This window comes from Miscanthus floridulus, chromosome 11 (genome assembly GCF_019320115.1).
Source record: "Miscanthus floridulus cultivar M001 chromosome 11, ASM1932011v1, whole genome shotgun sequence".
Taxonomy (NCBI): Eukaryota; Viridiplantae; Streptophyta; class Magnoliopsida; order Poales; family Poaceae; genus Miscanthus; species Miscanthus floridulus.
Genome location: NC_089590.1, coordinates 58,377,743 through 58,396,827, shown reverse-complemented (window position 1 = coordinate 58,396,827; position 19,085 = coordinate 58,377,743). Strand labels below are relative to the sequence as shown.

General features: G+C 54.4%; 1 protein-coding gene across 1 annotated transcript; it reads right to left on the bottom strand.

The window, feature by feature from the left end:
• Nucleotides 1-2,045: 2,045 nt before the first annotated feature.
• On the bottom strand, nt 2,046-17,595 carry LOC136492015 (uncharacterized). The gene is made up of 9 exons (XM_066488180.1): nt 17,346-17,595; nt 16,140-16,230; nt 4,541-4,722; nt 4,319-4,434; nt 3,911-4,002; nt 3,284-3,305; nt 3,141-3,209; nt 2,365-2,433; nt 2,046-2,289 (listed from the first exon to the last, which is right to left on the bottom strand). The coding sequence occupies exons 1-9, from the start codon at nt 17,593-17,595 to the stop codon at nt 2,209-2,211; spliced, it is 972 nt and encodes a 323-aa protein (XP_066344277.1). The 3' UTR covers nt 2,046-2,208.
• Between the last annotated feature and the right edge of the window lie 1,490 nt (nt 17,596-19,085).

Sequence of the window (19,085 nt, the reverse complement as noted above, 5' to 3'; positions counted from 1 at the left end):
CGGATCATCACGTTGCCTTCGTCCAAGTCACGTCTTGCATCCTATTGAACTACAAAACAATCACTTACAAATTCATTAGTCCAATTTGGTTGTGTTGGTCATCAAATACCAAAATCCAAAGTAAATGGGCCTAGGGTCCATTTTCCTTACATCTTGAAACTTACTTATGGTGTTTCCTGCATACTTGTCCTGCAAAATGGTCTCAATGGCTTGCATTGGCAGAATACTGGTATAACATGTCATTCCATTCTTCTCTTGGTCAAAGTCCATTCCTAGTACTCTATGGTCATGAACCAAAGCATTTTGGTATTGATATATCTCAAGCTTGTAAATCCAGTGACCTTCAGGGATGGTTGGAAGAAAGAACTCTAATGCAATCACTGGTCTGTCAGCATCTTGTCAGAGCCCAAAACAAAATGAAAGCTCAAGCTGATAGACACCGAACACCTCGATCATTTCAACCGGGTGATTTCGTGCATCTTAAAGCCCAACCACATGTGCAGACTTCTTTAGCGCCCAGATCTTCGAACAAATTAGCTTTCCGCTTCTTTGGGCCATTTCTGAAAAGATTGGTCAATCAGCTTATCGTCTGCAGCTGCCTCCAGATTGTCTTATACATCCAGTGTTCCATGTATCACAGCTAAAGAAGGCCATTCCATCTGCTGCTATGGTAAGTCAAGAGCTACCTGACATTTCGAATCAGTTGCAGGTGCCTCAAGAAATCTTAAATCATCGGCTTCATCAGCACAATGATCGTATGATCCCTCAAGTTCTAGTGCACTGGTCATACCTCCCTGCCACTCTCTCCACTTGGGAAGATGAAGAATCTCTACAGCAACAGTTTCCCCGTGCACCAGCTTGGGGTCAAGCTGGTTCTAAAGGAGGAAGGGATGTCACCGGCGGCATGGCGACGACCACTACTGATGGTGAGATCTCTGAACCTGATGATGGCAAGGAAAGGGAAGCAAGCACAGGAGAGCCGGCGGGAAGGAACCCAGGAGCCAAACGTATGAAGAAGCCCAGTAGTAGAGTCTTTGGGCCGGACTGGATCATCTAAACAGACCATGTGTGGCCCAGATGCGAGGGCAGCCCATGGTGGCCCCTTTTGTAAGCAACAGAGGAGTCGTGAGAGGACTGAACCTGAACTAGAATCTGACTGTGCCTGAGGGCGACGACGGCAGCGGCGTTCGGTGATCTCGTTGATCGGCCGACGGCGGCCGAATTTACCCAAATACTCTATCATATTACAGTTGATCTATCGTAGTCCGGTTACACCGAGGTCGGTGGCAGCTCGGCGTTCCAGCGGCACAGGCAGAGGAAGGGAGACGTGTATGAGCCGGGGCTGTTCCGCGTGGTGACTACGACAGGGAGGGAGGTGCACTTCGTGTGCCAGGGCGGCGAGGAGGCCGCAGAGCTGTGGGTGAGGGGCATCAGGGCCGTGACCAGGGCGGCATTTGGCAAGAGAGGCAAGGAGTGAGTGACTCGTGGCTGCTTTCTCTCCGTTAGGCTCTGTAGGTTTGCAACGAGGGCGTGTTTGTAAAGAGTTGTAGTGGGCGTAGAGCCGTAGAGGGGCTGTGTGGTTTGGTGTGGTGTGCAGCTGCGCTGGTCTTCAGCTCGAAGGCTTTGGCTGCTGGGTTTGGCTTGCCATGATGGATTTTGGTTCAGGGGCATGGGGTTGTGTTGTGTGTACCTGGGTGTTGTCTCGGCTAAGTTGCTTTAGCTAACTGGCTTGTAGTGCGTTTCTATCTGAATCATAATTCTCCTTTGAGAAACTTCGCCATTTGAGTTTATTATGAGTTCTGGATTCTGACACGAAGCAAAAGAGAAAAACACTTCCTGGGGAAGCTCAAAAACAGCTATGCCTTTGGCACCACTTGCAACTTATTGTGTTAAATAGAAACAGGAAATGAGAAACAATTTTTGTTTAAGTAGAAGCTGAGAATAATTAGTGCCAACCACGTATATCAAACTGAACTTAGTTTCTTCGTTCTGCAAGTTTTAATCAAAGACCGCGCGACTGGAAATTACGTCACCACCAGCTAACCTGTCCTGGTCATCTCACTGTTCTGAACTGCTACCAGTATAGTTAGAATGGGACAATAAAATTTATATCCTCCACTCAGCTGCCAAATCGCAGCTGCTCAACATTGTTGGAATGTAAACAAAACGCAACTAGTAAATGAAACATAACTCATCGACCAGAACACTTCAGCTTCCGCTGATTTCCTTTTCCTTAGCCTTGCACATATCATCTGCTGACATTACGAACTTCTTTGTCAATTCTTCAATCTGGCGGAAACTTAACAGGATAAGTATTCATTGGCAGGCAACATACTCATTTTTAGCACTGTTTCAGATACTCACCTCCTTCTCAATCCTCTTTACATCATCCTTGGGCATACTAGATGCAGATTTCTTTATTGTATCAAGTGCCTGGACAAACATGGCAAAGTTTACTATGCTACATAAATACATAATGCCAATAACAGCCTAGAGCATTGGAGTTGATGGAACTGAAATCCAGTAGTACTCAAAAGTCCTAGGCTCCAAGCAACTCTAGTTTAGTGGAAGATTTTGAACATAATAAATTTAGCTTTGAGAGCCAGGTACTAGGCCAAGTGAGATGGCAAAAGTACTTAAGCACACCAGTGAACATTACCCACAATAGGAAGGCTCGTCACTAAACATATCAACAATGCTTCTACATAGACCAATTTATTAATCTTCACCTCTGATAAGGCCCTGTTCGCTTGAACTTATCAACCGGCTTATCAGCCATAGTACATTGTTTTTCTTTCAAAAAAAATCAGCGAACAGTACTTTTCAGTAAAGATTGAATGAGCTCAACCACAAATTAGTTTTCTTACTCATAATGTTACTAAGTGACCAGATAATAACTTGTCAAACTTGCTGCAAGTGAACCCTGCCCCCAATGCATAATAAACTCTAGAAAAATAGACATACTCAAGTATCACATAGTCACCAAAAATATTTCTCCTAAATTCCAAGTGTCAAACTAATGTTTAGTTTAAAACTTGAATCAACTTAAACTGAGGAATAAGGCATATGATTGTCCACATAGCTACTGCCATCACCAGAATAGATTAATTAAAAGAAGAAAAAGAGCAAGCCTACGTTACCTTTTGGCGTGCTCTTCTAATACTTTGTTTAAAATCCTCTGCTGATTTAGTAACAACCTTGCATAGTGCCTATACTCAGGCACCGAAAAAATATGTTAGCTGTTTCCATACAGATGAATTAGTATTAAGTCGGCAAGTCTTACCTGTATATTCTCCTTCGTCAACCTAGGCATGTATAATAAAACAAAATTAGCAGAAGGAAGCAAATTTAAGAGTGTAGTTACTGACTTATGTAAACTAAGTTATTGCAGCTGCCTCTCCATAAATATTAAATGGAATGCACCTCAAGTTTGTAGACAATGCAATTAACTCATTGAATCAGCAATAATATTATATTATAAAAGCCGTTGAGTAAAAAATCATTTCACCCTCGCAAGCAGGTGCCTGAAAATTTATTGTCTAGAAAGTAGAAACCACTGGTAAATGTAAAACATGACAATACATACATACCAACTATTGAAATACTAGATACTCCTCAGGTCCTGAGTTCAACTCTTCGTGGGAGCGAATTTCAGGCTGGGGTTAAAATAATCCTCTCGTCTGTCCCACGCCAAAGCACAGGTCTAAGGACTGGCCCGTTCTCACGGGACGACGATGCCGCTGTGTAAGGGTGGGTCAGGGGTTCGGGGGTTTTCTGAGCCTGTGTGAGAAGGTCTTCTTCTTAATGCAATGCCTGTGGGTGGTCATACCCTCGCAGGTCTAATTTTTTTTTTTTTGAAATACCGGATACTCCGTAAATTATAACCATCAACATTAAAGGAAACACTTACGGAGGGATAGCTGCAATAATCGTATTCCCATCAGGTGTTGGATTAATGCCCAGTGGTGATGAGACAATAGCAAGCTCAATAGACTTCATGGACTGTAGAGCAACATATTAGAAATGAGTCAAAGGGAGACTAAAAGCAGAAGCCCAATTACACCTCATACTGCTATGCTATTTAAGTCCAAGGCAACAGGTAACAAACACATTAACGTGAAATTTGTTGTTTAGGCCTATAACAGAAACTTGTGATAAAAACAACACCAAACATAGCTTCTGTGTATCATGTATTAGATTTCAGGAAATTTGACTTGATCCTCCGGCAAACAAATTATTGATACAAAAACTGCATCTACTTGACAACAAAATCTACCAGCTTCAGCTAGTAAAATTTATGGAAAGAGACGCTTCTTACAGTAGGATCATAAGGCATCACTGATAGGGTATGTGCATCCAGGACAGAAACAACGGCAATGCGATTCAATGCAACTTTAACACCTGCATTCTCCACCATGATATGGTAAAGCATGCCTGCAGAAACAGATGTATTTTTATCCTTAGCCGAAGAAACTGCACTGATCAACAAAAGGAAAATAAGAATATTATGGCAAAGGCAAAGGCAGCGATATAAGGTTACCAGGAGTAGCTCTTCCTGTCCGTAGTTTGCTCATCTCTCGTGACAGCGCGATCACTGCAGCATCCATTTGTGCAGTGGCAGCTGATTTGACAGTTGGCCCAATGTCAGGAACAGCTTGAACAGTGTCACGTCGACAGTAAATAATCCATACAAACAGGTAAATAATCCATACAAGCCGAACACTTCACTAATGTGTCTTGGAAGCTACTATTCAGAGCGGCTGCAGTGATGCCAACAAAATGTAGCCGATTGCACGGCACGACCTCGATCGGCCTCATTATAGCGGAGAATTTGATCAAAGGCCGCAACGGCGACATGCTATGGCATGACCACGGACCGCAGTCACCATCGCACACAACGCGCTGGCACGGGCCTTGCCGCCGTGCGCCACTGCGCGCTGTGCCAGAGCAAACCGCCCAGCCTTCCTCTGCGTGTTGCCCTTGCCCAGGCTCAGCCCGCCCGTGCCTTCTTCAAGGCTACGGCGCGAGCGCGATGCCGATGCCGATGCGGCAGACGCGTTGGAGATGTAGTTTTTGTTAGGTTGATCTTCACCAATTTGGCCCAATGGCTAATTGGGCCCTTGACTCGTGCCCTGATCGAGGGCGTGCAGCCGCTCTCTTGGCTGGTGGGCCCCCATCACACAGCGCTATTTAAAGGAGTTGGAGGCTGGGGTTCGAGCCATGAGGTTGATCGCAGCCGCCAGCCCCACTGAGGTTCCTAACCCTAGTCCGATCTAGAGGGAGCGCTGTGAGCGACGAGAAGCTTCACCGGCCTTCACCGCCGTCACTGGACCGCGCCACCACTACGATGCTACCTCTACTCCGACACTAGAGGCGCGTCGCGCCAGGCCATGGCTAGGTACATCATCAAGTTTCCCATCTAAGTTATGTTTTTAACCACTAATCTACGCCTATATAGTCCAAGAACTCTATCAATGGTATCGGAGCCAGGTTATGTTGTAGATTTAGCTCGGGATAGTATCAGTTTCAGCATTTCGAAGGAGATGAACGAATCGAGTCGAATCGGGTTGAAACCCCAACCCTATCCCAAACTCTAAGTGAGAAAAGAGAGAGGGTCGGCGGGACTTACTTTTCCCACCTGCTGGCCGCCACTGCCTAGCGCCGGATGGCGCCGTGCGGGAAGTACAAGCTGAGCCACCGCACGATGCTACTTCGCCGGTGCACGAGCCAGGGCTCAGGGCACTGCCTCATGGCCGCTCAATGGCGGCGCGTTAACCCTCGGGCGAGAGCACGCGCCGACGAGAGGCCTCGCGACGGCGCCGTCGTCCTCCCCCAGCCGCGGGCCACCTCTCAAGATCTGACTCGCTCTGTGCAGGGATAGAACAGAAGGGAGGAGGAGCGAGAAAAGAAGAGGAGGAAGGGGAGCCAGACTTGCTACGGCGGCTGCCTTCCTCACCATCGCCGACAGCCACCGCGGCTAGTTCGAGTCTAGGGTAGAAAGGTGAAACAAATTAGAAGGAGCTCAAAGATTTCCAAGTTTTTTCCAAACCCTAACCCTAGATCACAGAACGGAGAGGAGGAAGAGACCTACCTGGGTTCTTTCCCCGCCGTTGCGACCACCGTCGCGCGGGAAGAAGGACCCGCCGCCACCTCCCTGGCACGGGGGAAGACGACGCACTCGTGGCCATGCGCGCGAGCCCTGGCCAATAGCACCACTACAAGCCCACTCGACGACGGCGCGCTCACCCTCGGGCGAACGCGCACGCCGACGAGGGGGCCTACTACAGCGTCGGCTTCTCTTCTTTGGCAGCCTTAGGTCGTCGTCGCTGCTGTGCCGCACGCTGAGCACTGAGGAGAGAAGAGGGAGGGAGAACGAATGAGTTAGGGTTTTCAGGGGAGCGGTCGGGTCATGGTTTTTGTTCCGCCGAGGAGTGCGGGCGGCCGTTCGTTCGAGATCGACGGCTCAGATTGCACGGGCCTGATTTGGCCCACGCGGGGAAGGAGATTCCCAGCCCAGGCCCAGGTTGCGGCCTAGGCGCGGGAGAGCGGGCGCGCGCGCTGTGTTAGGCTACCGCGGGCCGCGAGCGCGGGCGCACGGGCGGTGTTTCGCTGCTGGGCCGGGTACTATTTCAACGGGCTAGGCAAAATAAACAGTAGATACCAAGTCATGTTTATTCATTTTCAGAAGCAAATTTTGATGATTTTTTGTCTAGTTTAAATCTTTATCAAAATTTGAACCAACGGGATAATTTTTTCAGAGAGTAGATGAGTATAGTAAAATGCTTCTGAAAAGTAGATAAAGAATTTTTTCATGTTTCCACTGCAAAGTTTAATGTTGATTAGCTTCTAATTAAATTCGAACCAACGGGAGAATTTAATTTGAAGAGCAGTTACATTTAGTAAATTATGATTATGTTTATCCTCTAATTAAATAGGAATCAACGGGGAAATTTAAATTAGAGGAGTAGTCCAATTTGTTTATGTTAAATTATGGTATTGTTATTTTCTGACCAACGTTGATGATAACAATATTATAATGAATTTAAGTTTAAAGTTTAAATCTCTGATAAATCTTACACCAACGTGGTCAATTTTTCAGAACGGCTCCTGAACTAAAAGAATGTATTTTATTATCAAGTTTTTGCTGCAATGATGTTGATTATCTTCTAATTAAATTCGAACCAACGGGAGAATTTAATTTTGAGGAGTAGTTATATGTATTTTAAGTTAATTTATGAGTTTTATGCATTAATTCTATTTTCTGTCCAACGGTGATGTATAATTGATGTAGAAGCACCTTGTTTATTTAACCAACAAAATCACTCGGCTGCATACCAATGGGCTGCAATGCTGGCCTATGTGAATGAAAAGGCCTGAGTCAAGTCAGTTCAGGACTATTTTTTTGTTAGTTTATTAATTTTCTGATTAAATTGGAACTAACAGGAAGATTTAATTAAAAAAATGAAGTATATGTGAATATTTTTATGATAAGAGTTGCAATAAGTAATATACATGTCTAATTTGACCAACGTTGGATTAAGCATGCGTGTTTGTATATAGATTTATCCTGCATGGGGAGAAGTTTGACATAGTACTTATGCTAGTCCATCCTATATGGCGGAAGAAGTTTTGTGATGACTCATATATTTTTATATCCCGCATAACGAGAGAAGTTTGGGTAGCTCTTATGTTATCCTAGTATTGACCATGGCACAATAGAAATGCACTGTCATGGCCAATACTAACCAAAAGATAAGAAAAGATGCAAGTGTGACTTGCAAAAGTATCGCTCATAAAAGACCTCGTTGAGTTCTTGAAGTGGAATGGGAACAGTGTACTCCTATACGGATCAAGAAATAACTTTATTTGCATGGCATAATCATGTGACTGAAGTAAGTCATAAGTGTCTCCTTGTTCACTATTTTTCTAAATAGTTCTCAAAATTATGGCAGTAAAGTTCATGCCATATTTTGAGGGAGAGAATTATGAGATGAATTAAGAGTAAGGATGAAGATCAATTAAGAAACTACTTGTCGGGTACCTTGGAATGGGATACCCCAAGCAAAACATCAAATGAGTTGCCCAAGTCCCATCTAAAAAATAATAAAAGCAAAAAGGTAAGTCGTGGGACCCTCCCCGTCGCGACCAAGCCCACTGGGTCCTCCCCCTCCTCGCCTCGAGCCTCAGGCAGGGGGTCTCGGCATCCTGACACCAACTCCGCTTCGCGCGAGGCCCCCCAGGGGAGGCCTCGGCAAGGAGCTTGATCTCCGTCTCGCGCGAGGCTGCGTTCTTCGTATCGCGCGAGGCCTCTCGCGCGAGGCCTCGGCAAGGAGCCTTCTCCGTATCGCTCGAGGCCGGCTCGTCCGCGGTCCCTCACCCCCTGCCTCGGCCGACCCTCCCGACAGCGCGTCACGTCTCATTAATACTTTCAACCACTCCCGCAATCTCAGCCGGACAGCGGCTCAATGTCACAGAATGGCCGACGCGACCCGAAGTCGCATCAGCGCCATACCGACCAGGACAGGGCACGGCGGGGATTACCGGCCACTGTGTCCCCACACTATGCCCACGATCAGCGCCTGGGACAGGGTATGACGGGGGTTACCGGCCACTGTGTCCTACCACTGTGCCCACGACCCGCCGCCCGCTCGAGGCCTCGGCACTGTACACCAGGACCTCGGCAGTCTCAGGGTTCGTGCCTGCCGAGACCCCCCCACCGCAGTACAAGCCTCGGCACCGACCGGGCCTCGGCCTCGCGCACAATCTGTCCACCGTGGCTTGCACGTTCGCCGCCACGTCTGCTCCGAGACACCCCCTAGGCTCCCACGACGCACAGGATCTGATGTGACGACCACGCCACCTCTTTACTCCCAGGACGGATTACTCCGATGGCCACGCCGCTACAGGAACAGGCCACAGGGTTCGGACATGCCGCCCCTGTTGGCACGATGCCACATAGTAATACATGTACTGTCCCTGCCCTCCCTTCAACTATAAAAGGAGAGGACTTGGGCCATTTAGGGAGGAGGACGAAAAAACACACGCGCAAACATTCCAGCCGCTTGAGAGCAACGTCTCAGACGGTCCACACGACACCCTGCCGAGACCTGGGACTGGTTCCCTCTCTCCCTTAGCTTGTAACCCCCTATTACGAGCACATTGGTGCGAGGAATACAAGTTCGATCTCTTAGACCGGACATAGGGCGCCGATTGCCTGAACCAGTATAAACCTTGTGTCTCTTTGCATCACCATCCGGAATCGGGAGCACGCAGAACAAATTCACTAGTCGGTTGGTTGAGGACCCCCTGGTCCGGAACACCGACAGTTGGCGCGCCAGGTAGGGGGATCTGCGTGTCGGTTTCGTCATCCCAGCAGGTTCTGGATGGCAGACCCTGTACGACCCTTGCGTCTCGGCACCGTAGTTTGGTTCGGGAGCCTAGAGTTCATGTCCCTAGGACATGAGTGCGACATGGTACTCCTCGCTCCTCGAGCCCCACCGTCCGACGATGAAGTTACGCACCGGCAGCCCAGGCGTAGGCGGCGTCCGGGCGGCCGCTCTCGCCGCGCTCGCCAGGCACGACGTGAGCGAGGCCACCCCGACGCTACGCAGACCCGGGGCGGCACGCCACTCCCCGCCGATACCCTACGACCAGCTGTTGGTATGGGGTCCCTGGCTGGGGACCTGTCTAGCCTGAGCTTGGACAAAGGGAAAACGCCGGTGGCTTGCGATGGTGCCCAGTCGTCAAGCTCCACTCCACTACTCCCTGGAGAACTGACCCCGGCGGAGCAGAATCTGGCGACGGCACCATACCCATACCCCGATGGGTTGAGAAATGCCGCCGCTTCTTACGCCTACACCTACGTTGCCGCTCGTATGGATCCCTCAGAGCGCTGCCAGCGCTTCGGTCTCGACCTAAGCACCCGCGCCGACTCCTCGGATGAGGACGAGGCATGGCCCGGAGTGGATTTCTCCGGGCTCCACGACCCTGGGATTTTGCGCTAGTTCTTGGCCGCAAGCGACTACTGCTTCGGTTACTCCGACTCCGACGACGAAGGCACATACGACCCCACTCGCGAGTGTTTCCACGTCGGGCTCGGGATGCCGAGGGCAGGCGAAGAGGATGAGGGGGCAGGTAGCCGCTCCCCACTCCGTCCAGGGGTGGGCGCCGTCACACCCCCACGCAATGTCCTGCCTGCCGCACGAAATGAGGACGTCGCTCTTGCACGACCTCAGCGCCCAGACCTAGAGCAGCTCCGTGAGCTCCAAGCCAAGGTCGAGCAAGACCAACTCCTTCTGCAACAGCTTCGAGACTCTCTTGAACAGGAACAGTGAGGCCGTGGCGAAGGCGGGGGAGCCCAACGAAGAGCCCGCGACGTGCATCACCGCATCCATGACGACGAAGGAAGCGAGCAACCCCCAGTCTTCAATCGCGCCAGCCAGAACGTCGCGGCTGCGGCAATGCTGGTCCGTGCAATGCCCGAGCCTTCTACCACGGAGGGGCGGCGGGTCCGCGGCGAGCTCCGCGATCTCCTAGAGACCGCTGCGGTTCAGCAAGCTGAGAGTTCCGCCTCTCGATGGCGTGGGGGCACCTCGAACCTTCTCACGGCACCGCCTCGGCAGGACAGGGAAGCCCCGGCTTGTCCCGAGCCCGACCGAGCGCCAATAGCCCACAGGGTCCCCGTGCTTCTAGACCGCCTCGATAATCGACGCGAGGTGCAGGGAGACCATGAGGTGGTCAGCAGGCGACGACGCCACGACAACGAGGGGCCCGCTCGGGGCTACCACCCACACCGAGGCGGTCGCTACGATAGTGGTGAGGACCGCAGTCCTTCCCCTGAGCCGCTAGGCCCTCGAGTCTTCAGCAGGGCCATCCGCACTGCTCCTTTCCCTGCCCGGTTTCGACAACCGGCCAATCTCGCGAAGTACAGCGGCGAGACCAACCCGGAACTCTAGCTCGCCAATTACCGCCTGGCCTGCCAACTAGGTGGCACGGACGATGACCTACTCATCATCCGAAATCTCCCTTTGCTCTTGTCAGACTCGGCACGAGCCTGGCTCGAGCATCTCCCTCCCTCGCAAATCCATGACTGGCGCGACTTGGTTAGGATCTTCGTCGGGAACTTCCAGGGCACATACGTGCACCCTAGGAATTCCTAGGATCTTAAGAGCTGTCACCAGAAGCCGGACGAGTCTCTCTGAGACTTCATCTGGTGCTTCTCCAAACAATGCACCGAGCTACCCAGCGTCGGTGACTCGGAGATCGTCTAGGCTTTCCTCTCTGGCACCACTTGTCGGGACTTGGTCCGAGAGTTAGGTCGCAACGTCCCGCGCTCTGCTGCTGCGCTCCTCGACATCACCACCAGCTTCGCCTCAGGAGAAGAGGCTGTCGGAGCCATCTTCCCCGACGCCGACACCAAGGGTAAGCGGAGGGAAGAGGCCCCCGAGGCCTCAGCCTCCCACATCCCTAAGAAAAAGAAAAAGGGGCGCCTAGGGAAGCAGGAGGTCCTGGAGGCTGATCTGGTCGCGACCACAGAACGCAAGAATCCCCGAGGCCCCAAAGGCCCTAGGCCCTTCGACGACATGCTCAAGAAACCCTACCCTTACCACCAGGGCCCGGTCAGGCATGCTCTCGAGGATTGCACCATGCTGCGGCGCTACTACGCCCAGCTCGGGCTCCCCGACGACGACACCAAGCAGAAGGGCGCCGACGGTCGGGACGAAGACAAGGACGATGGGTTCCCCGAGGTGCGCAACGCTTTCATGATCTTCGGTGGGCCCTCGGCATGCCTTACGGCGCGGCAGCGCAAGAGGGAACACCGTGAAGTCTTCTCGGTCAAGGTGGCCACCCCCTAGTACCTCGACTGGTCTCGAGAGGCGATCACCTTCGATCGAGGTGACCACCCGACCATATTCCGAACCCCAGGCAGTACCCACTGGTCGTCGACCCGATCATCGGCAACACCCGACTCTCCAAGGTGTTGATGGACGAAGGCAGCGGCCTCAATATCCTCTACGCCAACACCCTGGAGCTCTTGGAAATCGACCGATCGAGGCTACGAGGCGACGTCGCACCCTTCCACGGCATCGTGCCAGGGAAGCGCACGCAACCCCTTGGGCGCATCGACCTTCCTGTCTGCTTCGGCACCCCTTCCAACTACCGCAAGGAAGTCCTCACCTTCGAGGTAGTCGGGTTCGGGGGAGCCTACCACGCCATTTTGGGACGACCGTGCTACGCCAAGTTCATGGCTGTGCCCAACTATACCTACCTCAAGCTCAAGATGCCAGGCCCTAATGGTGTCATCACAATCGAGTCGACGTACGAACATGCATACGACTGCGACGTCGAGTGCATCGAGTACGCCGAGGCTCTTGCAGAGGCCGAGACCCTCATTGCCCACCTCGACCAACTCAGTGGCGAGGTGCCTGACTCCAAGCGTCGCATGGGGGCGTTCGAGCCCGCTGAAACCATCAAACTCATCCTGATCGACCCCGCCTGCCCCGACGACCGAGCGCTAAGAATCAGCGCCACCCTCGACATCGAATAGGAAGACGTGCTCGTCGACTTTCTCCGTGCGAACGCCGACATATTCGCATGGAGTCCCTCGGACATGCCGGGCATACCAAGGGAAGTCGCCGAGCATGCCCTAGACATCCGGGCTGGATCTAGATCGGCGAGGCAACGCCTGCGCCGCTTCGACGAAGAAAAGCGCAGGGCCATCGGAGAGGAGGTACAGAAACTCTTGGCGGCCGGGTTCATCAAGGAAGTATCCCACCCAGAGTGGTTGGCCAACCCCGTTTTAGTCAAGAAGAAAAATGGGAAATGGAGAATGTGTGTAGACTACACCGGTCTGAACAAAGCCTGTCCAAAGGTCCCCTTCCCATTACCTCAGATCGATCAAATCGTTGATTCCACCACAGGGTGCGAGACCCTGTCTTTCCTCGATGCGTATTCTGGTTACCATCAGATCAAGATGAAAGAGTCCGACCAGCTCGCGACTTCTTTCATCACACCGTTTGGCATGTACTGCTACGTGACGATGCCCTTCGGCCTCAGAAACGCAGGTGCCACGTACCAGCGGTGCATGACCCAGGTCTTTGGCGACAACATCAGGCAGACCGTTGAGGCCTACGTAGACGACATCGTGGTCAAAACCAGAAAGGCTGAGAATCTCGTGAATGACTTGAGGGTAACCTTCAAATGCCTTAGAGAGAAGGGCATCAAGCTCAACCCCGAGAAGTGTGTGTTCGGGGTCCCCCGAGGCATGCTCTTGGGATTCATAGTCTCGGAACGCGGCATTGAGGCCAACTCGGAGAAGGTCTCGGCTATAACCAGCATGGGACCAATCAGAGACCTCAAGGGAGTGCAGAGGGTCATGGGATGCCTCGCGGCCCTGAGCCGCTTCATTTCACGCCTCGGCGAGAAAGGTTTGCCTCTGTACCGACTCTTGAGAAAGTCCGAGCGTTTTTCTTGGACCCCCAAGGCCGAGGAAGCCCTCGGCAGACTCAAAAGGCTGCTCACCAATCCTCCCGTTCTGATATCCCTGGCCATGGACGAGGCCCTCTTACTCTACGTCGCCGCAACAACCCAAGTGGTCAGCGCCGCCGTAGTAGTAGAGAGGCAGGAAGAAGGGCATACTCTGCCTACCCAACGACTTGTCTATTTCATCAGTGAGGTGCTCTCTGAGACCAAAGTGCGCTACCCCCACATCCAGAAGCTAGTCTACGCCGTGGTCCTGGCCCAGCGCAAACTACGCCACTACTTCGAGTCGCACCCAGTAACCGTGGTATCATCCTTCCCCCTGGGCGAGATAGTTCATAACCGGGAGGCCTCGGGCAGGATAGCCAAGTGGGCTATCGAGCTTATGGGGGAAACCTTGACCTTTGCGCCTCAAAAAGTGATCAAGTCTCAGGTCTTGGCCGATTTCGTGGCTGAATGGACAGATACCCAACTCCCACTGGCTCAAATTCAGATGGAGTGCTGGACCCTATACTTCGATGGATCCCTGATGAAGACTGGGGCAGGCACGGGTCTGCTCTTTGTTTCGCCCCTCGGGGTACACATGCGCTACATGGTGTGGCTCCACTTCGCCGCCTCCAACAACGTGGCCGAATACGATGCCCTTCAACGATGCATCAGTACCGAGGTGGGCCAAGCCCTGCTCTGGGACCTACATGCAGGCACCTGCGGGCACCATGCGGCGCCTCGGGCGCTCGTAGGGAACGCCTTCCGCCAAGGGTTCTACTGGCCGACGGCAGTCGCCGACGCTACCAAGCTAGTACGCTCCTGTGAAGGATGCCAGTACTACGCTCGGCAGACACATCTCCCGGCCCTGGCCTTGCAAACCATCCCCATCACATGGCCGTTCGCCGTATGGGGGCTCGACATGGTCGGGCCTCTGCAAAAGGCCCCCGGGGGCTACACCCATCTACTGGTATCAATCGACAAGTTCTCCAAATGGATCGAGGCCCGTCCGATCAATCGAATCAAATCCGAGCAGGCAGTGCTATTCTTCACTAACATTATTCACCGGTTTGGGGTCCCCAACACCATCATCACCGACAACGGGACGCAGTTCACCGGCAAAAAGTTCCTGACGTTTTGCGACGACCACCACATCCGTGTGGCCTGGTCGGCCGTAGGACACCCAAGGACCAACGGCCAAGTAGAGCGTGCCAACGGCATGATCCTACAAGGCCTCAAGCCAAGAATTCACAACCGGTTAAAAAAGTTTGGCAAGAAATGGCTCGCCGAGCTCCCATCGGTCATCTGGAGCCTGAGGAACACTCCGAGCCGAGCCACGGGGTTCACGCCTTTCTTCCTAGTCTATGGGGCCGAGGCCATCCTACCCACTGACCTAGAATATGGTTCCCCGAGGCTGCAAGCCTATAACGAACAAAGCAACCGCACAACCCGAGAGGACACCCTCGATCAGCTGGAGGAAGCCCGAGACGTCGCGCTACTACACTCGGCCAAGTATCAGCAGAGCCTGTGGCGCTATCAGGCCCGACGCGTCCGAGGCCGAGACCTGAAGGTAGGCGACCTGGTGCTGAGGCTAGCACAGAGCAACAAGGGTCGCCACAAGCTGACCCCGCCATGGGAAGGACCGTACATCATCGCCCAAGTCCTGAAGCCCGGGACCTACAAGCTGGCCAACGAGAAGGGCGAAATCTTCACCAACGCTTGGAACATAGAACAGCTACGTCGCTTTTATCCCTAAATTTCCAAGCATTGTATATGTCGTTTCTCGAAATGCAATTAAAAAGCGCTCTTTAGTTGGTCTTTACTTTTCGAGAAACCCCCGAGCCCACCGTAGGTCTCGGCAGTACAATAAACACAATAAGGGAGACTCGGCTCTGCCTCGGCAGAACCAAGCCTCCCTCGGGGGCAAGATGGGGGACTCCCCCTAGGTCCCACGCACCATTTTTTAGTTGCTTTTCGAAAAGATTCCTACGCCAAGTCTCTAGCAGGCTCTGACGAATCATTTGTAGAGACTCCTCGGACCAAGGTCTGTTTCCTAAGCAAGAGGCCGGTTGAGTTGCGAGACGGCCTACGCCCCCGGGCTACGGCACTCCCTCACTACCTCTCTCTCAAGGGACGGCTTAGGCCCCAAAGGGGTGTTTTGCAAATGAAATCGGATCAGGAGCAACAGAGGGCAAAGGCTCAGAAACATGAGAAAAACAACTAAGCAACACAAATATGCCAAAAATAAAAGCCTCGACGGCCACGAACGTTATGATACAAAAATAACCCCTATTCTCTCTTTACATAGCCCCCGAAGACATGATTAAGGCTCAGGGCCCCCAGCACCGGCAGAGGGTAGGGGAGGAACCACCTCATCTTCAGGCAGCGCCGCCAGCGCCGTGCCAGGGCCTTCAGCCGCCTCCAGCAGCTTTGCGACCACCGCGTGGGCCTCCTCGTCATCATCAGGCAGAACGTAGCCATCACTGATGGCCGGGAGGTCGATGCCAAGGTAGTGAGAGGAGATGACGGCCATCGCTCGCTTGACACCCGTGTGCAGCGCCCCTCGGAGCCGCTCGCGCATTTGGCTGCTCAGCGCAATCAGGCGGCTCCCCAGGGAGCTGCCCGATTGAACCCCCTCGACTTCCAGGGCCTCGCAGGCGGAAAGGGCAGCATGCTTTAGCGCCTCGTGCTCCCTGATCTCGGTCTCGAGCACCGTCTGCACCGCGCTGGAAGCCTCGGTGACCCGAACGATCTCCGCCTCTGACTCTGCACCACGGAAAATAAAATAAGGTCGAGCCAGAGAAAAAACAACCTAAGTTAGGGACGGGGGCCCACGGAGCTCACCCTTGGCCCTCAGCTCCCAGCGTCGGGTCTCGGCTCGACAGGCCTCGGCTTTCTCCTTCAACCGCTGGGCCTCGACTCGAGAGGCCTCGGCCACCCTGGAGGCTTCACTCCCCAGCTCTGTGTCATACGAGGAAGTTAGGAAGCGAACATAAGGGGAAGAAAACAAAAAAGGGGACTCAAACTCACCCTCGACCGTCCCCCTCAAAACCACAGCCTCGATTTGCGAGGCCTCAACCGCAGTAAGGGCCTCGTTCAGAGCGCCTTTGGTCAGCCGGTGCGCACCCTCCTCTGCCCCCAGCTGCCCAGCGAGGGCCTTGCCCGAGGTCGTCGCTTCTTCAGCCCGGGACCTGAAGGCATCCCGGTCGCTGACGGCATGGGTAAGCTCCTCCTCCAGCTCCTTGATCCGTGCCGCCAAGGGGGTGAGCTGCGTCTAGGCTGTGGCCGCTTCGACCTTCGCGTCGGCACAGCGAAGGCGGAGGTCCTCCACCTCCGCGCTTCGGGCCGACAGAAGCTCGTTCGCATCGGCAAGAAGGCCCTTCTGCCTCTGAAGCTGGTCCCAGATTCCCCCCTCCCGCTAGAGGAAGACTGACTTCCCGAGGGACCGGGTCTCGAGCTCCTGAGGAGGCAGAGCAGAGGTCGTCGATTGCGACAAAACCAAGGAAAGAACAACGTCGCGCGAGAAAGGAAAACACGAACCTGAACGACTCCGGGCAGTTCGTCGGCCACCATAGACAGCGCCGTCCGTAGCGACCATTCTGCCAGCTCGCGGTACTGCTCGAAGGTACTCCAGCGCCCGCCCTCGGCCGTGTCCTCGAGGGCGAACAAAGGCTCCCCCTCAGGGTCGTTCTGGCTCCGCCACAGTACCCGCGGGTGATCCCACCCGCGGGGCTCGGGTCGCACCCGCACGAGGGCCGAGCTTCCCTCGTCTAAGAGCGGCGCCGGCTGCTCCACGGCATCGGTCTCCTCGGCGCCAACCACCTCCCGCGCCCGGGAAGTATCGTCGGAGGAGATCGGATAGACCTCCGTCTCCCGGGCACTCTCTCGCAACAACGGCGGGCCCTGAGCCAAGGGCACGGCCGAGGCCTCCGTCGCCGACATCTCCGCCTCTTGCACAGACGGCCTAGCTTCCATCACGACGGCCGTGGTGACCTCGGGGGCTTCGGCCTCTGCAATCACGGCCTCGGCAGTCTCGGGGGCTCCGGCCTCCGTCATTATGGCCTCGGCAGATGCAGGAGCGCCGGCCGTGGACACTGCGGTCTCGGCGGTCATGGGCACCGGGGCCCCCATCGCCTCAGCCCCAGAGGCCCCAGGAGCCTCGGCAACAAAGGGCACGATGGCCCCATCTGACCGTGTAGGGGCCGCCTCGGCAACCCTTCCCTGGGCAGCCGGTTCCGGTGGGTCGACCCTCGCCGATGCTGCGCCGCGCTAGATGGTGGCTTGTGCCTCCGCCACCCAGTGGGCAGAGGAGCCGGGGCTCGCCTTAAGCGCTTTAAGGGGCGCCAAGGGGAGGTCGTCCGCAGGCCGCTTCTGACTAAAGAAAATCAACCCACAGGGTCAGCACGAGACCAAAAAAGCGAATGGAAGACACCATAACCCCACCAGAAATACACTTACTTTGAACAGGGCAGCCCCAGCTTCGCCACAGCAAACCTCCTCCGCAACGGCGGAGGCGGCGGTAGTGGTGTCGCATCCGTATCCATTGGCACCGGTTGGTCCTCGGCGGACCCCGGTGCCCCTACAATCCTCTGTGGGGCCGGTGGCATCGCCTCCACCGCCACCGGCTCCGCCGCGACCGCCGAGCTTATCGGGCTGACGGCACGTTTACCTAACGCCCGCGCCTCGGGCGTGTCGGCCTCAGCCCCGGAGGGGGCCACCGTCGGCCCCGGGTCCGCTTCCTCTCCCTTTCCCGGGGGTGCCGGGCTGCTTACCGATGCCCCGGGCGCCACCTCCTCGACGTCTGGAAGGTGGTCTAGGGGGCCTCGCCCCTCCTCGCCCTTGTCATTCCCGTCCGAGGCCTCCGTCAACAACGACGTCGACGGGGATTCCTCCAACGGGAGACCATCCTTCCGTTGCTGATGGCGGCGCTTATCCAACGCCTCACGTGCAAGGATATGCTTCGTGCGCTTCGCCGCCTTAGCATCCTTCCGCTTCTTCTGTGCGTCGGCGTGAGCGCGGTTGATCGCCCGCTGCCCTGCGTCCTCCGGAACGGGCGGCGGGGAGGAGCGCACGTCCCTCATCTCCTGAAGAAACGATAAACACGCATAAGGAAACAAAGGATAAAGGGAGATTGAGGAGGTTCAGAGGCTACAGCGGCGCTCGACTTACCAGCGAAAGGAACCCCCGCGACGGACGCATCGCGATGGGGGTCAGGTTGCCACCCCTCAACTTCACATCTACCGTCTCCCCCACCCGACGGTGAATTTCCACGTCGGAGAGGGCGGAGGAAGACATCCGGGTGCCTTCGACGGGCTCCCCCGGCCTCATCTCGAACAGCCGCCGCCGCTGAGCCATCAGCAGCAGCACCCTTCGGCGGTGGAAGGCGGCCACGACCACAGCGATGGTGAGGCCATGGTTCCGCAGCCTTGCCAGCCCCTCCAGGAGCGGCTCCAGCTTGGGCTGGTCGACCTTCGGGACGCCCCACTTCCATTTCTCCGGGCAACTCCCCACAATCCGCCCAGTATAAGGGGGAAGTCCCCCGTCATCGTTGCGGAGGTAAAACCAACTCGTGTACCACCGGCGGTTGGAGGACGCGAGTTGGGCCGGGATGTAGAGGTGTA